The 25896-nt window shown below is 41.8% G+C and overlaps 1 protein-coding gene across 3 annotated transcripts in view; it reads left to right on the forward strand.

Annotated features, from left to right (window-relative positions):
* Nucleotides 1-24708, forward strand: part of anos1b (anosmin 1b) — a 48372-nt gene extending 23664 nt beyond the window's left edge. The window contains exons 3-15 of one of the 3 annotated variants that reach the window (XM_084910478.1): nucleotides 6283-6345; nucleotides 6983-7187; nucleotides 7469-7653; nucleotides 9313-9442; nucleotides 14084-14171; nucleotides 14699-14942; nucleotides 19581-19719; nucleotides 20900-21154; nucleotides 21536-21630; nucleotides 21963-22131; nucleotides 22342-22574; nucleotides 23736-23879; nucleotides 23981-24708. In XM_084910478.1, coding sequence (XP_084766604.1) covers nucleotides 6283-6345; nucleotides 6983-7187; nucleotides 7469-7653; nucleotides 9313-9442; nucleotides 14084-14171; nucleotides 14699-14942; nucleotides 19581-19719; nucleotides 20900-21154; nucleotides 21536-21630; nucleotides 21963-22131; nucleotides 22342-22574; nucleotides 23736-23876 — 1947 coding nt within the window. In that variant the 3' untranslated portion in view covers nucleotides 23877-23879; nucleotides 23981-24708. Of the gene's footprint in view, nucleotides 1-6282; nucleotides 6346-6979; nucleotides 7188-7468; nucleotides 7654-9312; nucleotides 9443-14083; nucleotides 14172-14698; nucleotides 14943-19580; nucleotides 19720-20899; nucleotides 21155-21535; nucleotides 21631-21962; nucleotides 22132-22341; nucleotides 22575-23735; nucleotides 23880-23980 lie in introns of all 3 variants that reach the window. The other 2 variants (XM_084910479.1, XM_084910477.1) reach the window with 2 other exon arrangements.
* Nucleotides 24709-25896: the final 1188 nt, after the last annotated feature.

The raw sequence follows: 25896 nt of genomic DNA on the forward strand, positions 1-25896 counted from the left end.
TCATGTAGATTACTGATTGGCAGCGCTAACGTGAAACTTTGAGTTACTTTTCTCAAAATTTCGAGTTATGGATACTTTTTTTGTGACGGAAACGAGCTTCCATACACCTGTGTTAATCACTTTCACCTCCCATCAGCCCCCTGTATATTTGTGTGTGTGTATTTAGATGGATAGGTAGACAGATAGTTGGTCCTGGCTTGTCTGTCTGTCTCTTGGACTTAGTTAACCTTTTAACTCCTGCATTAGCCTCAATAGATTGGCTCGCTTAAGTAAGTCTTCTTCCTGCGCCCTGCATTTGAGCCCTAATCCCTCCACACAGTGTGACAGTCTGTGTGTATCTAAGCTACACTATATGGACAAAAGCACTGGGCCACCTGCACATTACACTACAGGAGCTGGTCAGCCATTAAACTCCAGAGGCACACTTCTTGTGTTGGCTTTAATCCCACAGGACATTTGATCAGTGCAGTCACTGAGTATGCTGCTTTTATGCACCGTGTACCTCCAGTGTAGTGGTTTATACATCCATCTCACAAGCAGCAGACTACTGGCTCAGTCCTGAGAGGAGACACAGTTTGGGTTTCATCAGTAAACATCTGCCAAATCAAACACGCAGAGCTACCAGCTGTGTGATTGTGCTTCCTAAACTCTCGCAATAAAATCACTTGAACTAAACATTAAATATCTAGGAGGGAAGAAATTTCATGCATCTTATTATTTGGGGATGTTTTTAAAGTGACCCATTCCTTCACAAATGTTAGGCAGAGTGTCTGGGTAGCTGGTTGATTTTACACACCTGTGTGACTGAAAACACCTGAATTCAACAAGTGGAAGAGACTGTTTGTCCCACTACTGTGTAAATACTGTGTATACGAGGTATTTTAAAGTTTGAAAAATTGTACAGCTTAAAGTTTAATAGTACAGAACAATATCAATAACAGCCAGTTTAAAATCACCAATTAACCTGAACCCATTAACCACATGTCTCTGGGCTGTGGGTGTAAACTGGAGTACCCAGAGAGAATATAACTCCACAGAGAAAGGCCACAGCCAGCTGGTGGACTCAAACCTGGAACTTTCTTGTGTGGGGGATCAGTGCTAACGTTGTGCCACCATGCTGTTATCTATAACACTGAAAAAAAATGTTAGAATATGATAAAAGACATGGGTTGGAGTATTTAAGATGCCCCTAAAAACCATCTGTTGAGCTCTGCACTTTCACCACTGCAGATCCACATCAGCAGCATCTTTGCCAGCAACATCTGCCACCATGGTGGATAACATGGAGCCCAGTGTGAGTGTCATGGACGTGTGCTTAGCTCCATGGTTTTCGGTTCCCAAGCCCGAGTTCTTATTGCCTTTTTTGACTAGTGAACAACAACTGCGGTTAACATCCCAAACTCTGTTTTGCAGGCATGCCCAACATGCTTTCAAATGATATATAGCTCTACTGGAGTAGCAAGTTATCCTGCTATGATTATTTTACTGGCTGCACTCTTGCTACATTTGTGTTCTCAGTTTTGTGGCAGATGTGCATGGCACAACATTACATGTAGGATTTAACTGTGTATTTATTCACGAGCGGTCACGACAGCAGGTAGCTCTGCATGTTTGATTTGGCAGACGCCTTCCTGATGCAACCCCAAATGGATTTCTTCTCCTGGGACCAAACTGGTCTTGCTGGTAAAGTGAATGTGTAAACCACTACACTATAGAGCCGCTGTGCTCCAGACTGAATCAACCTTCTACACTCGACTACAGTGATTTTTATTGCAGAAGAAGAGGATAAGTTGGAGGATGAACGAGAGGAGAGAGGAATAATGGCACAGAGATTGGAGCAGAGGTCATGTGGGAGAAAAAAAGAGCGATAATGTGAAGACAATGGATGGAAAGAACAAAAGAACAGAAAGGATTATAAAATAAGTGGCTTAGAAAGGGAGAGAAAAAGAGGAGCGAGTAATAAATGGGAGAAGGGGAATGAAAAATTTGATATTTCTGTTACTGATCAGCGGCAGCAAGGAGGGGGTGGGCTGGGTTTGGAAGTGGTGCTGGAGTGTATATGTGTGTGTGTGTGTGTGTGTGTGTGTGTGTGTGTGTGTGTGTGTGTGTGTGTTTTTGGGGAGATTTTGACAACCATAAGCTCAGAGCAGCACGTGGTTGAGTGAAGAGACCCCTGGGAGCTCTGTGAAGAAACACATCAAACTTAAGGATCTAGTTACATTTGTGTGTGTGTGTGTGTGTTATTTTAGTGTCTCCTCACCCTTTCTGGAGTACATCATTAACTAGCAAAGGAGAAAAATCACCGATGAAATAACTAATGAGTAATTCTTCTTGCCTTAGATTTTCTTTGCAGACAAAAGCTTCGAGGTGGCTGCTGAGGTTTGAGGTTTGCTTCTTTGAATAATGACTGAAGTGTTTGCATTTGGTTCATTGTGTTTTCAATGTCTTCAAACACATTTTAGTGTAAAGAGAACCGACCATCACATCACAATTCAGTAAGCTGTTCTGAATGCAAACCCAAACAGAACAAGTAGAAAAAAATGAGATTTTTGCCACAGTGTTGATAAATTGAGAGGTCGGTCTGTGTAACATGTTTCCTCCCATTCCAAGATCTCAGGTCAAAACAACTGCATCTCTTGATTCCCCATGTAAAACCACACAGAGGTGACAGATAGACAAATTGTGTGTATCAACTCACAACCAACTCTCTTAAAAAAGCAATTTATCACATTTATTCGCTCCCCATAAAAGCACGTCGCAGCTTCCGTACACAGACTCCCTCTGCCTGCGCGAAGCATCCAGTGTTGGCCATGTTACCTGCTATCGAACGATAAAAGTTTGGAATTTAAGTTGTCACAACACAAACTTGTAACACTCGGTGGGTTCTGCCTCACTGCCTCTGTATTTTGAATGAGAGACTGCGCACACAACATATATATTTTTTCAGCCATTTACGTTTACTCGTGTTAGTCGAGTGAAGAAAATCCTTCCAATATTTCAGCGAAAGAAAGAAAAAAAGGCCGTTGCTGGGTTACAAATTTTATAATAATTACAATAATTTACAAAAATGAAAATATTAACATAACTTAGCTTCCATGATACTATCAGACTAAGGCTGAAACCGGCGGTTATCTTTTTTAATTAGTCACTTTACCTGATTATTAGCCAGTTAATGAAAACTCCAATTGTCGACTAATTGTCGTTGCATCCCTGATCAGTATTTTTCTGTGACATTAGCAGGAAGAGGTTAATGACTTAACGACAGGAAACCAATGCACACATGTGCTCACTGACTCATATGAAGCATTTGAGCTCCAGGTTTTGTAACGCTGCAGATATGATTAATAAAAGGAGATTTTGAAGATCCAACCAGCAAGTCGAAGCTTCGAATTTGTCCTTTGTTAAATTGACACTTTTGTCCTTTTTTTTCACATCAACGAGCATCACTCGGCAGATGAGTCAATTTAAAAATAAACCCAGTCTAGACGAGCTTTGTACAGAAGACATTTTCATCCAGGGGTAGCCATTAATTTGTGCAAAGATAAACTTCTGATGCCATTTCATTAATTCTGTTTCTCTTTCTGGAATCAGTGAGTTGGAATAAACCGGAGGAGTGATTGAAGCCAGGCACGCCGGGGAGTTGAAGGAGACAGACAGACAGAGAGAAAAGAGAGACTGAGGGGGGGTGAGGGTGAAACCGCAGTTTTTATACGTTGTCTGGTTTTAATTTGGTAAGAGCCATCATTCACCAGTTCACTGAGGTGGCAAACCAGATGAGTGCGTGCTTTTGGAGCGTGTGTTTCTTTACAGTCATGGACACTGAGATCTGCTTCTACAAATCTTAAAACCATCTGACACTTTGTTATTTATTGTTTGTCTTGCTAATATTTCTTTAGTCCTCAGCCATTTTCAAGGAATAGCTTGGGAAATGTGCTCATTCCCCTCTGGCGTAGAGGAGAGGTTACACTCTAGCAGGTCAGGCTGGATGTGCAGGGAGGCTGGAAACAGCTAGCATGGTGTAGGTAATGAAGTGAGATTGCCAACACGTCTAATGCTCATTAACCATCTCTCAGTGAGTTTGAGCAACAATTTGCTGCTCTGTGAGTCGTTCTGGAGCTCAGGAACGAAAAAGACACTCCTCTGTGCCAGAAAGAGCGGGTAATGGATTGTGCATGAATTACAGCAGATGTTGTCATATCTGCAGGTGTAGGTGTGTGGCAGGCAGTGTTATGGACCCAAAACGCAGGACTCAGCAACGCAGAACTGAACTAAAAATCACAGCGTCAATGCTGAAAAACAGGCAACAAAAACAACAACAACATAAAGTCACAATACAAAATAAACTGACTCACTGACAGAGAGGGAAACCAAACAGCCGGAACCACTTCTTACAATAAGGGAGTGACAATACAGTCCCGATCTGATGTTTAAGAACAATTGAAAAATGTCAGAAAATCCTATTTTGCATGGTTGGATCTTAACAAGGTTCCAAGTCGAGCTTCAACATGCAGCAAGAAGAAATGGAAGTGAGACAAAACATGTTTTTGAGCAATTTATTAAAAACAACTGTTAAACTGAAACAAGCTGATCTACAGCTGATCAACAGTTTAGGACCACTTGACTTTAAAAGGCCAAATCTGTGGATTCATTGTCCTTTTCTGTCAAGTAGTCACACTGTCATGATGTTCTGATGGCAAAGGCAAAAACGTTCCCTTTTTAAACGTGGTCGGGTTGTTGAACTGCATGAGCAGGATCTCTCACAGCACGCCATCGCTGCTGAGGTGGGACGCAGTAAGACGGTCATTTGGAATTTCTTAAATGATCCTGAGGGTTATGGAACAAAAACTCAAGTGGAAGACTCAAAAAATGTTACCAGCACTGAGCCGAAGCATCCAATCGGCTGTCCGTCAAGACACTGGACGATCCTCGACCCAAATTAAGGCCGTTACTGGTGCCGACTGCAACCCCGTAACCATCAGACGGCATCTGAGACTGAAGGGCTTCAAAAACAAAAAAATGTCTTCAAAGGCCTCGTCTCCTTGAACACCGCAGAACTGACCATTTCGACTTTGCAAGAGAGCACCAAGCATGGGACACTGAAAGGTGGAAGAAAGTTTTATTCTCTAACGGGAACAAATGTAACCTTGATGGTCCTGATGGTTTCCAATGTTACCAGCATGACAAGCAGATCCCACCTGAGATGTTTTCTACGCTCCACAGTGGAGGGGGCGCCATAATGATCTGGCGTGCTTTTTCCTTCAGTTGAACAATGGAGCTTCAGGAGGTGCAGGGGCTTCAAATGACAGCTGGCTGTGTCCAGATGTTGCAAAGAGCATCCCTCATGACTGAGGGCCCTCATCTTTGTGGTAACGACTGGGTTATTCAACAGGACAACACTACATTAAATATCGCCATAAAGGACAAGGGACTTCTTCCAGGAGAGTAACATCACTCTTTTGGACCATCCTGCATGTTCCCCTGATATAAATCCAATTGAGAACCTTTGGGGATGGATGGCAAGGGAAGTTTACAGAAATGGACAACAGTTCCAGACAGTAGACGCCCTTCCCATTTCTTCTTGTTGCATATTGAAGCTCTACTTGGAACCTTGTTAAGATCCAACCATGCAAAACGATGCATTTTTTGCCATTTTTCAATTGGTCTTAAACTTTTGATTGAGACTACATATACACACAAAGGATAACGAACGGGAACGGGTCACAGGTGGGAACACAGCTGACACTAATCAGATTGACACACGAGACAGAGACTATGAAACTAACAACAAGATGCAGACATGCAAACTTGACACGAGGACTGGGAGTAACCCGACAAGGGGACACAAAACACGGGGGGATAAGAGATAAACAGATACGAAGACAAGAGTGACTAAACATGAAACGTGGAACACGGGGGAGGCGGAAAAAGAACCATAAAGGCTAGATGACGAAACCAAAATCAGAATATACAAATACTACACAATGCAGAAGCACAACAATAAGAACCAAAACCAGGAACGTCAGCTGAACTTTAGAATATTAAATAAACCAGAATCAAATGGTCCAAATACATAAACCCTGCATCACGGAAACATTACAGATGTTTAATTTGAATCTTTACAGGTGTTAGCAGGTTAGATTTGGATGGAGCCTCCAGCTTTTGTGCTGAGCAGGAATCTACATGAATGTGCTAAAATGCTGAAATGTGCCTCATGCATATTTTCTTATTTTATTAATTTTTTGTTTTTTTCTGTTTTCTTCCATTGTGTTGGGTTATGTGTAGTGCCTTCAGCCATGCAAAGAACTGTGGGAAACCAGGAAGGTGGCATCTCCAAAGTCTTGCGAGGTAAGACGGAAACAGTGCGTGGCGTTTTTGTGCTCTTGTGCAAGTCTCAGCAGCCTCGGTGGCATTGTCGTTCTTTGCAGACGCACGCTTTTGTTGGCACCACAAAGCTGTTTTGACCTTGTGCAATAAATGAGCGTTTGTGTGTGTTTTTATAAAGCTTTGTGCACTTCTAGTATACATGGGACACTGTGCAACAGTTTTATGTGCATTTTGTGTGAGTGTGTGTGGCCTGTTTATTTGTAAAGCCGGTTTCTGTGGCTTTCTGAGAGATTAGTTTTTCATCACAATAGCTGAAGCGTGTTGCTCGCTGGATGGCTGATTGGCTCGCTGGTTATGAACACAGAGTAATTCAGAGCTATTAGTGAAAGCTTGTGTTTACATTTTCCCGATCTACAGCTGTCTGCACAAACAGAGAAATGCGCACATGCACGCACACGCATGCACCCGCATGCACAAGCACACACACGTAGCTTTTTGGACCAGCCTTTAAACAGACAGTAGGAGTATACCACAGGAAGCGCTTTCACCCTTACTGTGTGTTTTTGTGCCCTCGTGTGTGTTCCTATACACTGTGTGTTATTTCTGTGATGTGTCAACTGTAATAATAATTACACCCACCGTGCTTTACTCTCAGAAGCAGACAGAGTGTGTGACAAGCAGGGAGTTTCTGGCCTCGTTAAGGTCGTCTCGTCAGGGAGACTGCCCTCCGCCACAGCGAGCCACAGGATTTGCCGCGGCCTGCGTGGAGAGCTGCTCGTCAGACCAGCACTGCCCCTCCCCCAGGAAGTGCTGCTCAAATAGCTGTGGACATACCTGCCAAGCCCCAGCCAATCTGTACAAAGGTAAAGGCAACTTTTGGAGTTTGTGTGAAGCGTAATGTGGTAGCTGTTACTGATCGTCCTATCAAGTGGTCATGATAGATAGACTGTAAGTGAGTAATTAGACCCCAGTTATTAGACTTAATAAGGCAAAATGCATCATAGTGTGTATCTAAGTCGTCCCGGGAACTCCCATAACTGTCCAAATGTTTCTGTGTCATCTAATTGTAATGTCAGTATGTTACTAGTCAAGTGAGTTATACTGATATGTAACAACAAGCTTGTAACCTGGTTTGTCCTCGCAGGTGTCCCTCTGAAGCCTCGAAGAGACATTAGCTTTTTGGAGGACTCGGAGGGTCGTGTGAAGGTGATGTGGGTGTCGAAGTTCAATGTCAGCATGGAGCCCGTCGTTTACATACTCCAGTCCCGCTGGAACATCGGCATTCACCCCAGTGAAGACCACGCCTCTCCATGGGCTACTGTAGCCATGGTAAATGGTTAATAGTCACTTTCCATGTGCTAATTAAGTAGTGAGAAAAACTGTGATATTTACATAACAATTAAGAAGTAAATTTATCATAGACTAAGGAGGGGACTTGTCCTAATAATAGCCTTATGTTTGTGTCTGTTATTGGGGGTTGTTACATGATATGATGATTATTTGGGACAGTTGTAGAGTCATTCGGGCTGTGAAACTGGCTCCCTGTGCCTTTAAAAGTGGAGCAGCCCCACAAAGTTTGTAACATATCTTTACCTCATAACTCTCAATTTGCCTTGAATGATGAAACTTCTCAGCTATGGAGATGGATGTTAGACTTAGTTTCCACCTCATCAGTCTGCTGCCTTGCTGTCTAAACCTCTCCACCCCAGTCAGTCTCCCATTCTGCCAGGGTAAACGCTGTGTGTGTGTGTGTGTGTGTGTGTGTGTGTGTGTGTGTGTGTGTGTGTGTGTGTGTGTGTGTGTGCACTGTACGTCTGTGTGTGTGCGTCTGTGTGAGGTTAGGTAAATAAGCAGAGCTTAAAAAGGAACCACAGGCAGCCACAGTCATTCCATCGGCTGACTCTGAATGACTGAATGCTCATTATGGACTTAAATAGATGGCAGCTCGTGTCTTTGTGTGTGTGTGTGCGTGTGTGTGTCTGTGTGTGTGTGTGCGACTGTGGATGAGTAGATTTGAGCCGCAGCAGTCACATTTGCACTGTCAAGGAGACAAAACAAATTAATCTTTAAAGATTTTAACCATAGTTTGGATAAACCATTTCATTTCAACACTATCAGAGGAATTCCAGCCCGACAGTGTTTATCTGACATCATCTGACAGGATGTACAACTTGTTTTTGCAGCTGAACACTCAAAAATCCTTCCTGAAAGAAATCATTTTCTACTTTTGATTAGAATCGTATTAGAGAGGTGTTTAGGAGGATGCAGTTTGTGTCGTGTCATTTAATGAGCCCACCTTAATTCATATAAATGAGAAGAACAACATCAGTCTGTCAGGGGTTAACCAAAGCTAACCAAAGGCCAACACGGGAATTTTTCTCATCCAGGTAACATCGGCGTTATCGCTGGGTTCAAAGATACCTCACACAGCTGCAGACAAAGCAGCTGATTATCCTGATTGCCAGTGTTAGAGTCCGGGTATGCTGAATACATATTACAGGGCCCAGCTGCCCATGCATGCAGTTGCAAGAGATCCACCACTCTTTTTAAAACTTATGAGTGTTAAACTAGTTCAGTGAATATTCTCTTTTTTAAACAAAAACCTATTTTTCAAGATTTAAAGGTCTGTAATAGTGAGTGTTTTAAAAAATAGTTTTAAATGATTCCTCTAACTCGCACAGACACTAGGAGTAAAGAAAAAGATCAATCAATATTAGCCTTGACTGTTTTTCCTCTGAAAATGATCCCCTCTGTATGTTTGCCTCTGTCTGACTCCATGATGTTGGGGATCAGAGCTCTGTGGGGATCGTCTCTTGCAGAACTCATATAGTCCTCATGCCTCTTGATGTATTTCTTGGTCTGTTGTTATGCTGCAGAATGATTTTGGAGCCAATCTGATATCTTCCTGGTGAGGTGTAAGCACTGCCCTGTATGTCTTAAAATATAAAAACCTAGCCTGTGTATTGTGCGATGCGTTTGTGTGTTTAGACACTCTCTGAAGATGCGATTCTGTCAGATCTGAGACCTCAGCGTTGGTACCAGTTTAGAGTGGCAGCCATCAACAGCCACGGCAGCAGAGGTTTCACCACACCCAGCAAACACTACATCTCCAGTAAAGGTAAGGCAAACACACGCTGCACTCATTCTTCGTTTTTTATGAGCGTCTCAAAGTGAGTGATGATGCCTCTGCATGTTGCCATAAGCTAGCGGTGAATTTTGATATTCTGTCATGAGACACTGAGCAAAACACAGATCCTTGCACTCATTTTTTGTCATTTTATGAGAGATATTACACATCCCCCAGGAGGAGTCAGAAAGTCAGGATGTTTTCCCTTCCTCTCCCTTTCTGTGCTCTTTCTGTCGTTCACGCAGAGTTGATGGATAAGGTAAAAAACTGTCAGGCAGTCTATAAAACACAAGCAGGAAACCGAAATGTACACAAGTGTGCACACATGCACGCATTTACACAAAGCGTAAGGACTCGCTCAGTTGGTTTGATGCCAGAGTGAAGTCCCTGATGTAGGTCTGAGAGACTGGGTGAAAGTGAGAGTAAGACAAGCGCACACACACACACGAACGCACACACTGTAGGAGGTATTAGCTGTAATGCTTAGCAGACTTAGGTCATGCTGGTATTTTGCCAGGATTGGCTAGTGATATGAATTCACTGCCAGGATTGGCTAGAGCATGTTTGAATGTGAATAATGACTTCAGGTTGGACGGAGCTGTGGAAAAAGGTTCTTTATCAGTTGAACACTTAAGGGAGATTATGAAGAGCAGTCTGAGATAGCATTTTCCACCTCTCCGACAAAATTTTTATAAACATTTCAACCTGTGCCGTGGCATGCAGAGTGCAGGGTTTGTAAGCGGGGTTGTAGCTGGGCTTTACAGAAGATATTTGCAGGTAGAACTATGATAAAAGGCAAATTAACGTATCGCTTTGTGGACACGACGAGCGAATCCCTGAGCATGTGCAATAAATGCGAGAGAATTTGGATTTCATCAAATGTGGACGGGTCGATAATAAGATGCCCAATAATGTTAAATTAAAAACGATTTTATTTCCTGCGCTTTGCTCAAATCGCCCGCACTGTGAAACCGAAAAGGAGAGGAAACTTTCCAACAGGATATTGGATCGACCAGTGCTGAGATTTGTGAGGTCGGCCCCTCTGCGACCCAGAATACCCTCTTTGCAAAGGTGTTGCAGAAGCTTAACACCAGCTGAACTCTGCTGCTGGCAGCCAGCTAAACAGGCTTAGCGTACTGCTTAGTGTTTTATGAGGGCGTTATATTTGGGACTATTTGCTGGGAAGAGTAGCTTCCTGAATTCTCTGTAGATGGTTTACTTTTGTATGAAATGACCTTCAGAGGTGCTAATTGTTTGGGATTTTATTTTTTGGTAAATCAGACAGAACCAGGTTAGCTTTTCAAGCTAGATTTATGCTCTGCTAAGCTAACTGGCTTTAAGAAGTTACTCCTCTAAGTCAGTGGTCTCCAACCTTTTTTGTGCCACGGACCGGTTTATGCCCGACAATATTTTCACGGACCGGCCTTTAAGGTGTCGCGGATAAATACAACAAAATAAAACTAGTACCAGTACCGAAAAAAAGAAGGTTTATTCATAACACACGTGAAAAGACCCAGAAAAACCAAGTTAACGATAAAAACGATAACAAAATAACGCTGAAAACCGATAAAAACCCTGAAAACTATACATTTCACACCTGAGCCTCAACTCTCACGGCCCGGTACCAAACGACTCACGGACCGGTACCGGTCCGAGGCCCGGGGGTTGGGGACCGCTGCTCTAAGTCATCATCACATGGTGTAGTTTACAGACATGGTATTAATGCAAAGCAAACCTAACAGGCTGTTTCCTATAGAAAAAGTAACTAAATAAGGGTGATCAGTCTTCAAAATCTAAATCTGTGCAAGAAAGAGGCAATAGCTCAGTGTCGAAATGTTGAGTTCTTCTTCTGTGACACGGTGTGTGTTTGTGAGTGTATTTTGAGAACCAGGGTTAAAGGTTAGAGCCACACTTGAACATTTCAAATACCATCAGATGGCAGCCAGAGTCTTGTTTCTACCTCATTAGTCTGATTAGTCAGAGGTTGGAGGTCAGGGGTCACAAATCCGGAAGCTGGCAGATGTTGGCTGTCTCCCAATTCAGGGTCTGCAGCCTTAAAGTACGCAGCCTCAACGATCCTCAAGGGCCGCGTACTCAAAGACCGCTAAGGCCGGAAGTGCGAGGCTTGTGAAATGGGATGGTCTAGCCTCCGTTGCGCTGCCCAGGTTGCCTAGCAACCATGATACTAACAGCTGGAAACGTGTCATAGCTTTGTTTGACAGAAATGAAGGAGAAAATCTTCTGTTCATTTGTTTGTTTGTTTCTACATGAGCTTTGATCATTCTCTGTAAGATTAAGCTCAGCTATTGAACGGCGTATATTTTAAAGTAAAGGCTTTAAAACCAAGTTAGTACAAACGTCACTAATGTCACATGACTTTGCCGACATGTGGCCAACAGTAATGTTTAATGTTCTTCGTTATTAAACATTTGCACATAAATAAGTGACATAATATTCAGTACTTACTTTTCACAGTTTACTCTTCGGCCGCTCCGCTTCTGCCATCTGCGGCAGAATTCTCCACACCGACTGCCGCGCTATGAATTGTGGGATATATGGGACCACGAAGTCTACACTGCCACAGCCTTAAAATTCAGGGAAATGAAGGACGCATTTCAGGGCCGCATTTCGAGCAGCCTTTGAATTGGGACAGCCTCCGGCGCGCCGCTGTGACGTAATCGGCCTTGAAATGCGTACTTTAAGGCTGCAGACCCTGAATTGGGAGACAGCTGTTAAGAGGGTTGTGCTTTCTGCATGGTGACCTGACGCTAACCAGAGTGAAACTTGGAAACCGCTTTACATCTTGTTAAAATGTTGGTGTTACGTGGGACCTGCCAGTAGTAATCACGAAGGGATATTTGGATCAGAAAAGTAATCTTGATGTCTTCACTTTATGACATAAAACATTAGTTCATTGAAAGTGACAGGAAAAGCCCTCAGAGAAGAACATGTTTTGATTCTCATCTGGCAATTACTGCTGGCACTGAGATCTAACACAAAACACCACGTATGCATACGCACAAGCAGTCCTGGTCATGGAGTTTCCAGTGTTTTGCCCCAACTTTGATCTTTGCATTTAGGTCAGCCAAGCACAGCCTGGGGCTGTGGGAGGCCTGCCATGGGGAATGTAGTTCTAATCAGATGCATTTTGTAGTTTTAATCAAATACAGGATCAGGGATTTTGGGCTCTAATGAGATACAGAGTCACTGTTGAAAGACTCATACGGTTACCAGCAGTGATGGCCTTTGGTCTGTGTTGTGGCAGCTACTGAAAAGGACGTTAGGTTTCTCCAGTATCACCCACCTTTGATGCGTTAAATCTAATTGGCTCTGTAGACTTGAATCAAACCAAGAGGAAATGCGCTTTTAGCCCCGAGAAAAAGTAAGTCAAGCTGGTAAAAGGTCTTTGTTGTAAAGGACTCACTCCTCTCCTCTTCCTTTTTGTTGATATCAAAAATTTGGCAGAATTTAAATTGCAAAAGTGTCAACTTTAGACACAAATTACACAAACAAATTAACAGGTTTTAACACCCAGTAACAAAAATTAAGCCTTTAGCTTGTACTCTGCTATTTTTCCTTTTTTTGCTGAAGAGAAAACACTATGTGCAATGTTACCTTTTTTAACATTAATTTGGTGTTAAATAAAAATCACAGTTTGTCTCTTTGGATGTTCCACTGTCCAAATTTGATGTCTGGAAACATAAAACTTCAAGGGCTGTGAGTGAAACGAAGCAAGAGATAGATTGTGTGCAGCAGTTAAACTTTAATAGTTAATATAGAAAAATGAAAACAAATTTATAGATTCTGGGGTTTTAATCAGAAGAAAAAAAAATTAATTTTATGATTTATTTAGACAATTAATAGTTGTAAAAAAGAAAAACATGAACAAATATAGAATTTTTTAAGGTGTCCTATGGGAATCTTTAAATAAACTAATGTCTTTTTAATGTGAGCTAAAGGATTTTGGTTAAGAAAAAAAAAGGTCCTTTGAGTAATCTGACATTATTTTATGTAATTCTACTTAAATAGTAACATGTTAAGTCAGTGACAGTGTTAACCAAGGTGTTGTGTCCATAGCAGTCTATCATTGCTGAAGAACAGGCAGGCTTCAGCAAAACCCCTACAGAAAAAAACCCTATGAGCAAGCACTTTGGCGACAGTGGGAAGGAAAAACTCCCTTTTAACAGGAAGAAACCTCTGGCAGAACCAGGCTCAGGGAGGGGCGGGGCCATCTGCTGCAGCTGGCTGGGGGGACCACTAACATTGTTTGAGTCATCAAACAACTGGATGACAAGGCCACAGGCGCCGTTCTCATGAATGGAACACAGGCAGCTGGTTTGGTCCTACAGCTGAACTCCCCCTGGATTGTCTGCTCTCACCCACCCTCTCGTACACACACCAGGAGAGAGCTGACAAGGTAGGCAGAGAAAGAGATGGGAGGACAACATCCAAGAGTGGACAGGCAGAGTCCCAGAGAGCTGTGGAGGACAGCGAGAGCTGGAGAAGGGTGATGGCCTTGTCTTCACTGGGATCCCAGTGACTTCAGCAGAGGTCAGGGGTCAAGTGAAGTGAAAGAAAAAAGAACTGCAACATTGCCTAACTTTATGTTTTTCTTTCTGTGTCTCTATGCAGACCCTTCGCCCCCAGAACCGCCCACGAATGTCAGAGTGAGCAACCAGGCACTGAATAGGACACAATCAGCGTCCCAGTTCACAGAAAGGTATCTAAAAAGCTATGTCAGTGAAGGATTATCAGATGCATCATTTTATATATAATCTTTAAAATACATCTATTTACCACTGCAGCTGGGAAATCAGTCATAAACTGTGGTCAGCCCTATAAAACACGTCTTCTGTTGTGTGATTGTGTATATGAGCTGAAATTACAGTTTATCCTTGTTCAATTACATCCTTCGGTGTCTTCTCTATTTTTCATTCTGCAAAACAAGGTCATTTAAAGTTCAGACCATGGCTTGGATCAACAGCGATATTCCAATAACATTTAATAACAGAGGTGATGACTTAAATTGTAGCTTCTGTTCAGGATGATATAAAGTGTCTGAGCCTCGTCTATACATACAGGGAGTAAATAGAGATTAGATAGAGATTGTAAACCCGATGCTGAAAGCAGCTGACAAACAAGCAGAGAATAATTTTCACTGTTAGGGAAGCGCTGCACTTTTTGCTTCTTCAATAATGGGACTATTTACATTTACACCGTAACGTTGTATAAATTTTGCCTCCTAAGGTCGATGGAGAGTGGCGTCACAGTGGCGGTCTTATTACGCTGGGAGCCCCCCAAGGAAGGAGACCTCCCTGTGCACAACTACCGAATCACCTGGATGTCTCGGCATACGCACGCAGCACAAAAACACAAACACACGCTGCAAGCGCACACGCATACAGTAGCCAGTAACACGCACGCACGACCTGCACAGTCACGTACACCAGCACAGGGTAGGAAGGAGAGCAACAGCAGAGTGACTCAGGGGGTAAGTCAACTTTCTGCAAGTTTAATTATACAAAATAAAAAATGTGGTCATTTATCTTGTTTCTTTACGTAGAATATTTCAAGAACATAAACATATAGTAAGTGGACGTTGAGACGTTTCAGTTTCAATTTTCATGATGTTTCAAGATATATCTGTTTTCTTAAGGCTCTGAAAAAGGTGAAAAAGAAAGTGCACTCTTTCAAATATAACGTTTCACGTTTCAGTTCTTAAAATAAGGTAAATCCAACCTCAGCAGTATGTAGGTACTTACTGTCTTAACAGAAACTGAGAGCCCTCAGGGGCTGCTATTCAATTCAGTTCAACTCAGTTTTATTTAAACATTGGCAAATCACAACTGTAGGGTCTTTAATGTAAGGTAAAGACCCTACGGTTATACAAAGAAAACAGAGAAAACGCCAACAATCAGATTAAATCGTGGGCCATCGTGGCTCAAGAGTTGGCAGTTCGTCTTGTAATTGGAAGGTTGCCGGTTTGATCCCCGGCTCCGACAGTCTCGGTCGTCGTGTCCTTGGGCAAGACACTTCACCTGTTGCCTACTGGTGGTGGTCAGAGGGCCCGGTGGCGCCAGTGTCCGGCAGCCTCGCCTCTGTCAGTGCGCCCCGGGGCAGCTGTGGCTACAATGTAGCTGCCATCACCAGTGTTTGAATGGGTGAATGTAGTGTAAAGTGCTTTGGGGTCCATAGGGACTAAGTGAAGCGCTATACATTTACCATTTTAAACCCCTGTGAGCAAGCTTTTTGGCGACAGTGGGAAGGAAAAACTCCCTTTTAACAGGAAGAAACCTCCAGCAGGGAGGGGCAGCAATCTGCCACGACCTGTTGGGGTGAGGGGGGAAAGACAGGACAAAAGCACGCTGTGGAAGAGAGCCAGAGATGCTAATAAAATACACTTGATTAACTAATCATCAGCATGAGTGAGCACCTCTGTGAAAGCAGAAGTCTGTTGGTTTGTTGGTTTGGAGCATTCAGGTGTGTGTTAACACAATGCCAAAGAGTAAAGAAAAGAAAAAAGAAGTGATGGTTGGAACAAGGGTTATAAGGTCATTTCCAAACAATTGAAAGTCTTCTTTCTACAGTGAGAAAGATTATTCACAAGACAAAAACATTCAAGATAGCTGCCAGTGTTCCCATGAATGGGCACTTACGTCCCAGCAAAATCACTCCAAGGTCAGAGTGTGCAGTGTTCACAGGAACTACAAACCCTACGTGTCAGACTATACACGTCTAAGTTGACATGTTAAATGTTAAAGTTCATGGCAATGCAATTAGAAAAAGACTGAACATGTGTAGCTTGTTTGGAAGCGCTATCAGGAAAAAGCCTGCAAGCTTAGGTTTGCAAAATTGCATCTGAACAAATCCCAAGACTTCAGGAACGATGCCGTTTGGACAGACGAGACAAAAATGGAAATGTTTGTCTGCGATACATTGCACCATTTTTAGCAAAAACCGAACACAGCATGTGGGCACAAACGCCTCATACCAACTGTCAAGCAGGTTGGTGGAGGGGTGACGATTTAGGCTTGTTGTGCAGCCACAGGACTTGGGCCCCTCACAGTCATTAAGTTGACCATGAACTCCTCTGTACACAAAAATATTCTCAAGTCAGATTTGCCTGACAGCTAAAACTTGGCCTAAAGTGGGTCATGGAACAAGACAGTGACACCATATTGGCCACGATAGATTTGCTGAAAAAAAAGAGTGGAGTGTTGCAATGGTTTAGTCAAAGTCTAGACCTTATTGAAGTTCTGTGACGGGACCTTAAGACAGTTATGCATAAACAAATGGCTGCATTTGGCATTAGGTCCTTTCTAGCAAATCAGCATGTAATAACAGATGGATGGGACTTTCTTTTCTGCAAAGTTGGCTTTTTAAAAGAAAATTGTAAAATCAGTTAATAAGATCAATATTCCATTTTCGCTACCTCAAACTCCTATTTATTGTTTATCATGTGAGCAACCACCTTTCAGTACAGTGTCATTAACCAGTCGCAGCAGATGGCCCCGCCCCTCCCTGAGCCTGGTGCTGCCGGAGGTTTCTTCCTGTTAAAAGGGAGTTTTTCCTTCCCACTGTCGCCAAAGTGCTTGCTCGTAGGGGGTCATATGATTGCTGAGTTTTTCTCTGTATGTAGTATTGTAGGATCTACCTTACAGTATAAAGCGCCTTGAGGCAACTGTTGTTGTGATTTGGTGCTGTATAAATAAAATTGAATTGAATAGGAATAAGATGTAGGACATATATTATATATTTCCTGTGAAGTATAACAGCGCACAATAACACCACATACCCTGAATACACAAGCGGTGTAGCTGCACACGAGAGGTTTTATTATGCCTGTAAACACACGCACCTTACACACACACACACACACACACACACACACACACACACACACACAGGTTTTCATATATTTGTGGGGACATCTAATTGATATACTGCTTTCCCTAGCCCCTTGTCTAACCCAAAAATGAATGCCTAACCCTAACCGTTACCCTAAACCTATCCATAACCTAATTGTAACCCTTTCACTAAAACTGCATTGTGAATCTCTACCTCAGGTGAGGTAATGCACAAATTTCCCCACCGTGGGATCAGTAAAGTCTTATCTTAGCTTAAAAATGCCTTCAAACTTGTGGGGACCGGGATTTTGTCCCCATAAGGACTGTTGGTCCCCACAAGTGTAGTAAACGTCGTTTATTTGGTCCCCACAATAATATGTAAACACGTAAACACACACACACGGTCCTCGTTGTGATTGCTATGGTGGTTTTACAGGCCTGTGCAGTAAAATCTTAAACACTTAAACTTAAACAGGATTTGATTCAGCTACTGTGCTGGAGTAGCAAACTTTGACAACTCATAAAAACCCATTAAGCGTGTATGATGTACTCCGCATGTCTGAGGTGTAGCGTTACAAACATTAACAGGCCTTTGAATCATCCTTCAAATGACACAATGTGCATCTTAATTCAAGATGTGGATTCAAATAATAAGCCATTAAAAAAACACATGCTCTTCTTTATCTTTGTTAAATATGTTTGTGAAACGTTTCCACCAAAATTGATAAAGCTCCAATTTATAGATGCTAAAAACGATCTGTACTCATGTGGTGCAAGAATGAGATGCAAAGAATGATGGGATATGAAGTTTACAAAGTAACACATTGCTGTTTTGTTGCTTAATTCAGTGACTTCTAACTTGTGAAAGATTTTTTAAAATGTACTGTTTAAATTATATTTAATGCAGCCGTAATACTTAACGGGGAGGATTTTCTTATCCTGATTATAGGAATGATGATGATGATGATGATGAAATACGCTTATGATGCAGTTAAGTCCAGTCAGCAGTACCAAAATACCCATAATCACAGTAAATAACACAGATATTACAGCTTTGACGTAACAGGTATGGTAGCCTGTGCACTGACTGAACATTTTTTCCTCCAAATGGTAAACACAATCAAAGTACTTGTACGAGACTCTTCAGCTTTAGATGCTCTTTTTGAAGTATGATGTTAACATTTACTTCAGACAAAAAGCTCAAGCATAAACATCAAAGTGCGGCACACTCATATGGACATAGCTATCCTAAATAGTGATGGCGATCCCAGACTGATCCTGGTGGAGCCATTTATCTGTAGTCTGGTCCTCTGTTCTGCTTGGCTGGGAGGTCTGGAATTTAAATGAGCCCCCCTAACTAGTGTTTCCTACTTGCAGCTGCATCTACAAACACACACACATACACACAAATCAGAATCACAACAGGTAGGTAATACCCAGAACAACATAGCTAACATAGCTATGCTGTGTGAAACTGTTTTCATATCACAGAAAGCAGTCTGTGAGCACAACATGTTATATTCCCAGGATTGGGATAAAACACATATCCTGTCAATCAGGAATTTCTGCAGGAGTGGAGAAAGCTAGCATTTAAGCCTCGTGGTAAAGTGGGGAATTCAGAGGAAGTACTCAAATGTGAAAAAACCCCTCTGCTGAATCAGTGCTTTTAAATATATAGTTCATTGCTTTCTTACATGTAATGTCCACTGACATTATTCCAAACGTCTCTCACTCTATCCGCTACACAAACGACACACGTAGACACACACAGACACACACACACACACACACACACACAGCTGTACAAGGCATATGTTTTGTCTATCTCGAAGGTAATGGAAATCCTTTTACCCCACTTTGTGTGCAGGAAGCACACACACACACACAGATTTATCATGCGATCATCTCTTTGTTGTGACTAGTACCAGTCCACGCAGACAAACAGACCTGATTGACTGAGAGCCTGTTAACGAGCTGTCAGTCAAACAGCAGGCTAATGCAGAACAGGCCTGGACTGTCAGTCCTGAGGAGGGATGATGGAGACAACTGGGGTTTCTATGGCGATGATGCTGACGACGTATCAAAGTTTGCAGGTTTTCTTGGACCTCGTCTGCAGCAGACGTATCATTAGTGTTTTTGTCACTCTTTACTTGATCCCTGTCCAGATTTAGCTAGTAAATCTGCATCAGTACAGACTGATAAATTGCTAATGTGTTGGACTACACGTGCAAAACAAGACAAATTCCGTCTCTATAATCATTCTTTCTATTCCTGTCTTTTAGGCGCAGTGTGAAGTGTGGCTGCACGGTCTACCGCCTGCGACTTCCTACCTACTCTCTGTCCAGACGGTGGCCTACTGGGGTCAGAAGAGACTGAAGAGTCCTAGAGCGCAGCTTGTCTTCACTACCATCCCTCATGCAGGTAATGAAAGCAAACAGCTGTCCTGTGGGGCCAGGTGATTTGACTTTACAGTTAAAATGCCAAGTACATTTTTTCAATGCAAAAAGAGTAAAATTGCACAGCGGGGTGGGGTTATGTGCAAGCGCCATCCTGGAGCCTCCAACTGTCAGCAAGAAAGCATATTTCCCAAAACGTCTGAAGCATTCATTTAATTTCAGTCAAGTATAAATGTGCTTTTTTTATGGTGGGACTTGAGTGTGTGAGAGTGCATGGCAGCGCCACTGCTTCTCACAGCTGTAGTTCATTTTCAGTAATTATTTTTAGGTGTAAATGTTTGTGCATTTGCATTACATAGTTTACCATAAATCCAAGCCATCTCTATCAACAGTTTGGATGATTACCATCGAGCCTTCAGTGGATTTTGGAGAGTTTTTGTCATGTGGAAATAAACATTACAAATATAAGAGGTGCTAAATAAATGCAGCCTTCCTGGCCAAGTTTAAACTTTAGTGTTGTTGCGATTCAGCAAGAAAGCCAGCAATTATTAGTTACTTATTTTGAATGTGTCATTGCTAGCTTGTCATGAAATTAGCAAATACTGCTTATGCAGCACAGTCTACAGAAGCTGTTTGTTAGCAGAGCCATACGTTATTGAGTTAATGATTTTCCTGTAAGTTCAGGGCTGCTTCGTTTGCTGACTCTCGACATATTCTGTCTACATACAGCTGCGCTGTTGAAACACAGAGTACAGTGGAAAGTTGGTGATGTTAATGGTCTTCCAGGCAACAGAGGTATTTATAGGTGACCTATCGGGTCAGCTCAGCAGAGGATTATAGCCAGCTGCAGCTCTATTACCAAACCACATACAACTTTATATGGAACATACTGCCATTCATAATTTGGGAGTATTAATATTTTTACATAGTCTCTGTGTATTAGCTGTTTGCTCATCGCTAATGAGGGTCAGTTAGGCCAGATAAAGCCAAGGAGTGTTTCCGCTAGCTACCAGCTGCAGTCTCATTACCAGTTTATGATATTTCTGCCACAGTATAAGTTCCATGTGCTGTGTAACAGGTCTGTATACACAAAACATACACATGGTCAATCTGTTATCCACAGAGAAAAAAATTTGGAGACACACAAAAGTAAAGTTTTACGCTGAGTTCTTTTCCTCCATCTCTTTCTCCGTCCTCTCGACCAGACTCGACCAAAGGCGACGATTTCTCCAATGAGCTCCCCTCTTCTTCCTCTTCATCTTCATCCTCCCTTCCCTCTTCTCTTTCGATCTCTTCTTTCTTGCCTTCTTCCTCTGACCTCCCGGTTTCCTCCTCTCTCCCTCACCCCGAAACCCCTCTGAGCCCCGTTGCCCTCGGAAACCTGCGGCTGGAGGTCGCCGCCCCTCATTACCATAACAACCAGCTCCAGGTGAAGGTGTTCTGGAAGTGGCCTCAGCATGGTGAGTCGGTCTAGAAACACTAAACAACTGAACAAACTCCTGGTAAGAATATGAAAACATTCAACTTGAATAAGAGTAAGGTCAGTCGGCTCGAAGCTTTATTATGTGTTAGATAATCCCACAGGTCCACTATAGTAACTCGAATTAGCGTAAGCCGAGCCTTCCAGCCCCTGACTTTTAAGGCTTAATCAATTTCAAATGCATGATTTTGGTTTTTGCACTCGAATCCACTCACTGAAATGTTGAAGTCACAGAAAAAACAACAGTTAGTTCTTCAAATCAAGCTGATAACAAGTTAAAAAAGTTGACAAAAGAAGCATTGACTTTCCTATATCATTTATTTTTACACAAAAAGTATCTCTTTGGTCTTTTCGCTAACAGTGAGACAGAGACACGCTGGCCCGTACATTTTGAGGTGGCGACCGCATACCTGCAGCACTAATGTGACAAGCATGGAGAGAACAACTACGGTGCAGGTATACGCACACGGGTGGGGGCTGATCTGTGCGTTTGTAACACTGTAAAGATGTGTTGTTATTCTGTAACTGCAACTATGTGTGTGTGCACGGATTAGACATCACATTTCATCACCATAACACAAATAAGTACATTTCTATGGTGCAGTACAGTTCAGTCTGTGTGTGTAGTTTCTGTCTCTAAGAAATACTCGATACACTTTTTATATTACAAGCTGCTTATGAGACAGGTGTGGAGACAAGAATAGGGCTAAAATGTGTGTCAGTTTAAACTTTAACTATAAACATTTCCTTTTTTATCCTTAACTTGGCTTAATTTCCCCTCTCTCCAGGGCACTCATCACACCATCACAGGTTTGCTGTTTGCCTGTAAGTACCGGGTTGCTGTGGCGCTGAAAGCTGACCCACGGTCAGAGGCTGTTGCCTGGCTTACAACCCCGACTTGCTCCTCTGTCAGGGTCAGGGGAGGCAAAAGTTTGCTGTGCAACACTGAGAGTAGGGGTAACTATTTACAGATGTATTTGTGGTGTTCACTAATCCTTTTTTAAAATACCTTTTTGATGATCAGTTTGAATACAAGCACTGAAAAACCACAACATTCAAGTAGTTTTGCTAAACAGCCTTTTTTTCAGTTAAGTAGTTGAATCAAACTCCTTAATTTAACCTGGTTTTAAATCATTCAGATAATGTTTTGGCTTTCCTTTGCATCAGAGCGCCTCCTGTCAGGCAGAAAGGTAGTACTGCGTCCAGAACGACTGACCGCAGAGTTCCAACAGGTCAACGGTACTCTGCTCGCCACCTTTCGTTGGAGGTTGTCCCAGCACGCGCTTCACCCGACAGCTGTCGAGGGTTTCCAGTTTACCTGGACGCTTCAGTCAGAGGTTTCGGGGAAAGCCGATGGACTGGAAGACACGCTCATCTCCCAGACACAGACTATCGCACCGGTGAGACAAAGCGAAAGCGTAGATAGTCACAGCTATCGAGGAAAATGACTAGAGACGGTGTGTTTGTGTGAGTCAAAAAGAGTTTCACGTCCTGTTTCTTTTTTGCCTTTGTCTTTTAGAGAATTAAGCTTCAGGGAATCAAAGATGAAATGAACAAAAAAATAATCACTCAATAAGAAATATAATAAACATTACCAGACTTCAGAGCTTACTATTAAAAACCCATCAATGACACACCGTTGATTGTAGTTTATTATTTTTTTAGTTGTGCTGCTAGAACATCACACACATGCTTGAATCTCATGCTGATGGCACTACTAAAAAAGTTCAACAAAGACTGTTCTTTTTAAGGAAAATGAGATCTTTTAATGTCTCATCTGAGATGTTGTCTTTGTTTTATAGAAGTTTTATCGAATCTGTGATGTCTTTTTGTATCGTTGCCTGTTTTGGTAACCTGACGGTGAAGAATAAGAATCGGTTGGGACTTCTGGTAAAAACTGCTAGCAAAATTTCAGGGCGCTGGCAAGATGGACTTTTGGGCATTTACAATAGAAATGTGCTTAGAAAGGCTCATTCTATTATTAATTGTTTGAACCATCCACTTCACAGTGAGTTTGAGTTGTTGCCTTCTGGCCGCCATTTTAGAGTACCTGTGAGGAAGACTAAAAGGCTCCAGGTCTCTTTTATCCCCACTGCATCTTGTCTCCTCAATGGCAAATAACTGTCCTAGGACTTTCTATCACTATTATTGTCATTATTATTTTATTGTATTGTTCTGTTTATTTATATCCTGCTGCTAAACTAATTTCCCCTTGTGGAACAATAAAGAAATTGAATTGAAATTGAATTGAATTGAAAGTAGTCCCCAACAAATGTTTAATTTACCTCTGTTTAAATATCCTGTGCTTAAAACTACAGTGCTTACCAACATTTATATATATATATATATATATATATATATAATTGTGACCCACTTTGTGATGGATAGGTTGATACGGCTTAGTAAGCAGCACCTTAAAGGGATAAACCTGGAGGTGAAAGCTAAGGGGAATTGTTACCATTTAAAAAGAAAGAAAAAATAGGTTTGGCCTCTTCATTTTACTTTTCATCCTATTTATGCTTTTACTTTAGTTTTTTGTGAACTTTCTTCTTCCTCCGCAGTCTCAGAGGTCGGTGACCGTCTATGGTCTTCAGGCCAACAGCGTTTACCAGCTGCAGCTCCAGGTGTTAACAGCAGGGGGCAGCAGTGGCACCGCAGTCTCCAAGACCATATATACTCCAGCTATCAACACAACGCGTTAATAGGTAATCACATAAGCACATGATTTATTTTTTCTCTGAAACATTCACTTTTTAAAAATCGGTTTCTCTTTGGTTCTCTTACCTGTACCGATCTTTTCTTGCAGGCTCCAGCTGCAGCACCTCCACCATCACTTTTCTGTAGTCTTCCACTGTGCACTAAGGGAACATGACTTAAACTATAACATAAAGAACATTAATCTCAGAAATTTAGATTCCTCTCAGATTAAAGACATTTCCTCTTTTGTATATTTTTTTCTCTCATTGAATCACTTTGCAAAGATTATGAAGGTTGCAGGCTTGCTCTAATGGTTAACAGCATGAGCCTTTATCATTTTGTAAGAATTTTATATGAACTGTACATATGCATGGTGCCAGTTTGTGTTGGCACCAACAACCACGTCCCTGTTTTATTTTTCTCATGTCTGTAAAAAGTGAGACTTCTCGCACGGCTGCGTTTGGTATAAAGATGAGATTCAGTCTAAAAACCTTACGTCACTCAAGCCACATGACACTTGGACAGAGACTCTGTGTGTCTGTTGTTTTTGATCATGCTAGTAGAGAAAACATAGCACTGACCTTATGTACAATAAGTTATGTATAGCAACAACAGGCCGACTGTTATATCTCGATGCATAATCTGCTGCATAATCTCTGAGGTTAGTGCGGTTTTAATGTAAGCTCAGACATTTTCATATTTTGTTCGTATGTTTTTAACCTGTTTGCTTGTTTTTACTTTTGTAAATGTAATTGTTCGATCAAATCCGGGCTGTGTGAATAATTTTTTACATAATAGTACGCCCATGTCATTAAACGATGAAAGCTAACGTAGCTACACCTGTGGTCGTCAGACTCCTTTGTTAAAAGTCAGATTGTTGCTTTAAGTCTGTTGGAAACTGCTGGTGTGCAACCGGTAAGTTAATATTCTCTTATGTAACCTTTTCCTGTTCATAATTTGTAGTTTAAGCTTTTACTTTTTTTACTAGTAGATTTATTTATTGTTTTCCTGTCCTTTTTTTTGTAATTAAAGATGATCAAAATATGGTATATGTTGTGTCATTGATGTGGTAAATATAAAAGATGATGATGCTCATAGTGTTTGTGAAAGCACAGAACAAATGTTGACTGCAACCGTGAAGTCTGAGCTATTAAATGCTGATATCGAATCCTCTCGGTTTTATCACTGCAGTTGTCCATGATGACACCAGCTGGGTAATCAATAATAACAGTAACTACAGTAAGTCCAAAGCTTTTTAAATGTATAAAAGCTGATTAACATCTAATCAGCTTTTATAACCAAGCTGTCTTTAATATTTCAAGGGGGGAAATTTCTGCAGTTTAAGCCGTTTATATGTTTTACATCGATCGAATAAAATAAACAGTAACTTCTTCAGGCTCATCGGGAAACTCTGGGCTGACATGCTCAATTTTTACTAAACATCGGTCATTTCTTGAAAAAACAGTGAATACGTCCCAACTGATTATTCCAGAATCAGCTGGTTTTATTTTTATTTTTTTTTCAAGTTACAGGCTCACAGTGGATTCGTGCAGGAACATTTACAGGGCTGAAAAATTAATTTAAGGTCTAATAAAAATGACATCAATTTTACACCAAATCATCAACATCATCAATACCACGACTACAAAACTTTTAATTTTAATGGGTCTTTCGTTTTAATGGAGTGAGATAGAGAATCAACCAAAAAGAAAGAAAAAAATCCATAAATGTTATAAACTGGTTTACATGTTAGTGAGTGAAATAAGTATTTCATCCCCAAGCAAAACATGACTTAGCGCTTGATGGAGAAACCCTTATTGGAAAGGACATCGGCAAGATGTTTCTTGTAGTTGGTCACCAGGTTTGCAAACATCTCAGGAGGGATTTTGACCCACTCCTCTTTACAGAAGCTCTCTCAGTCGTGTTTATTGGCTGCTGCCTGACAACTCTTTTGTTGCCGTGCTCGTATGTTTTGGGCCATTGTCATGATGGAAAACCATCAATGACTCATCTTCAGTCCTCTGG

Source organism: Perissodus microlepis, chromosome 17 (assembly GCF_051167445.1).
Source record: "Perissodus microlepis isolate ML-2025 ecotype Zambia chromosome 17, ASM5116744v1, whole genome shotgun sequence".
Taxonomy (NCBI): Eukaryota; Metazoa; Chordata; class Actinopteri; order Cichliformes; family Cichlidae; genus Perissodus; species Perissodus microlepis.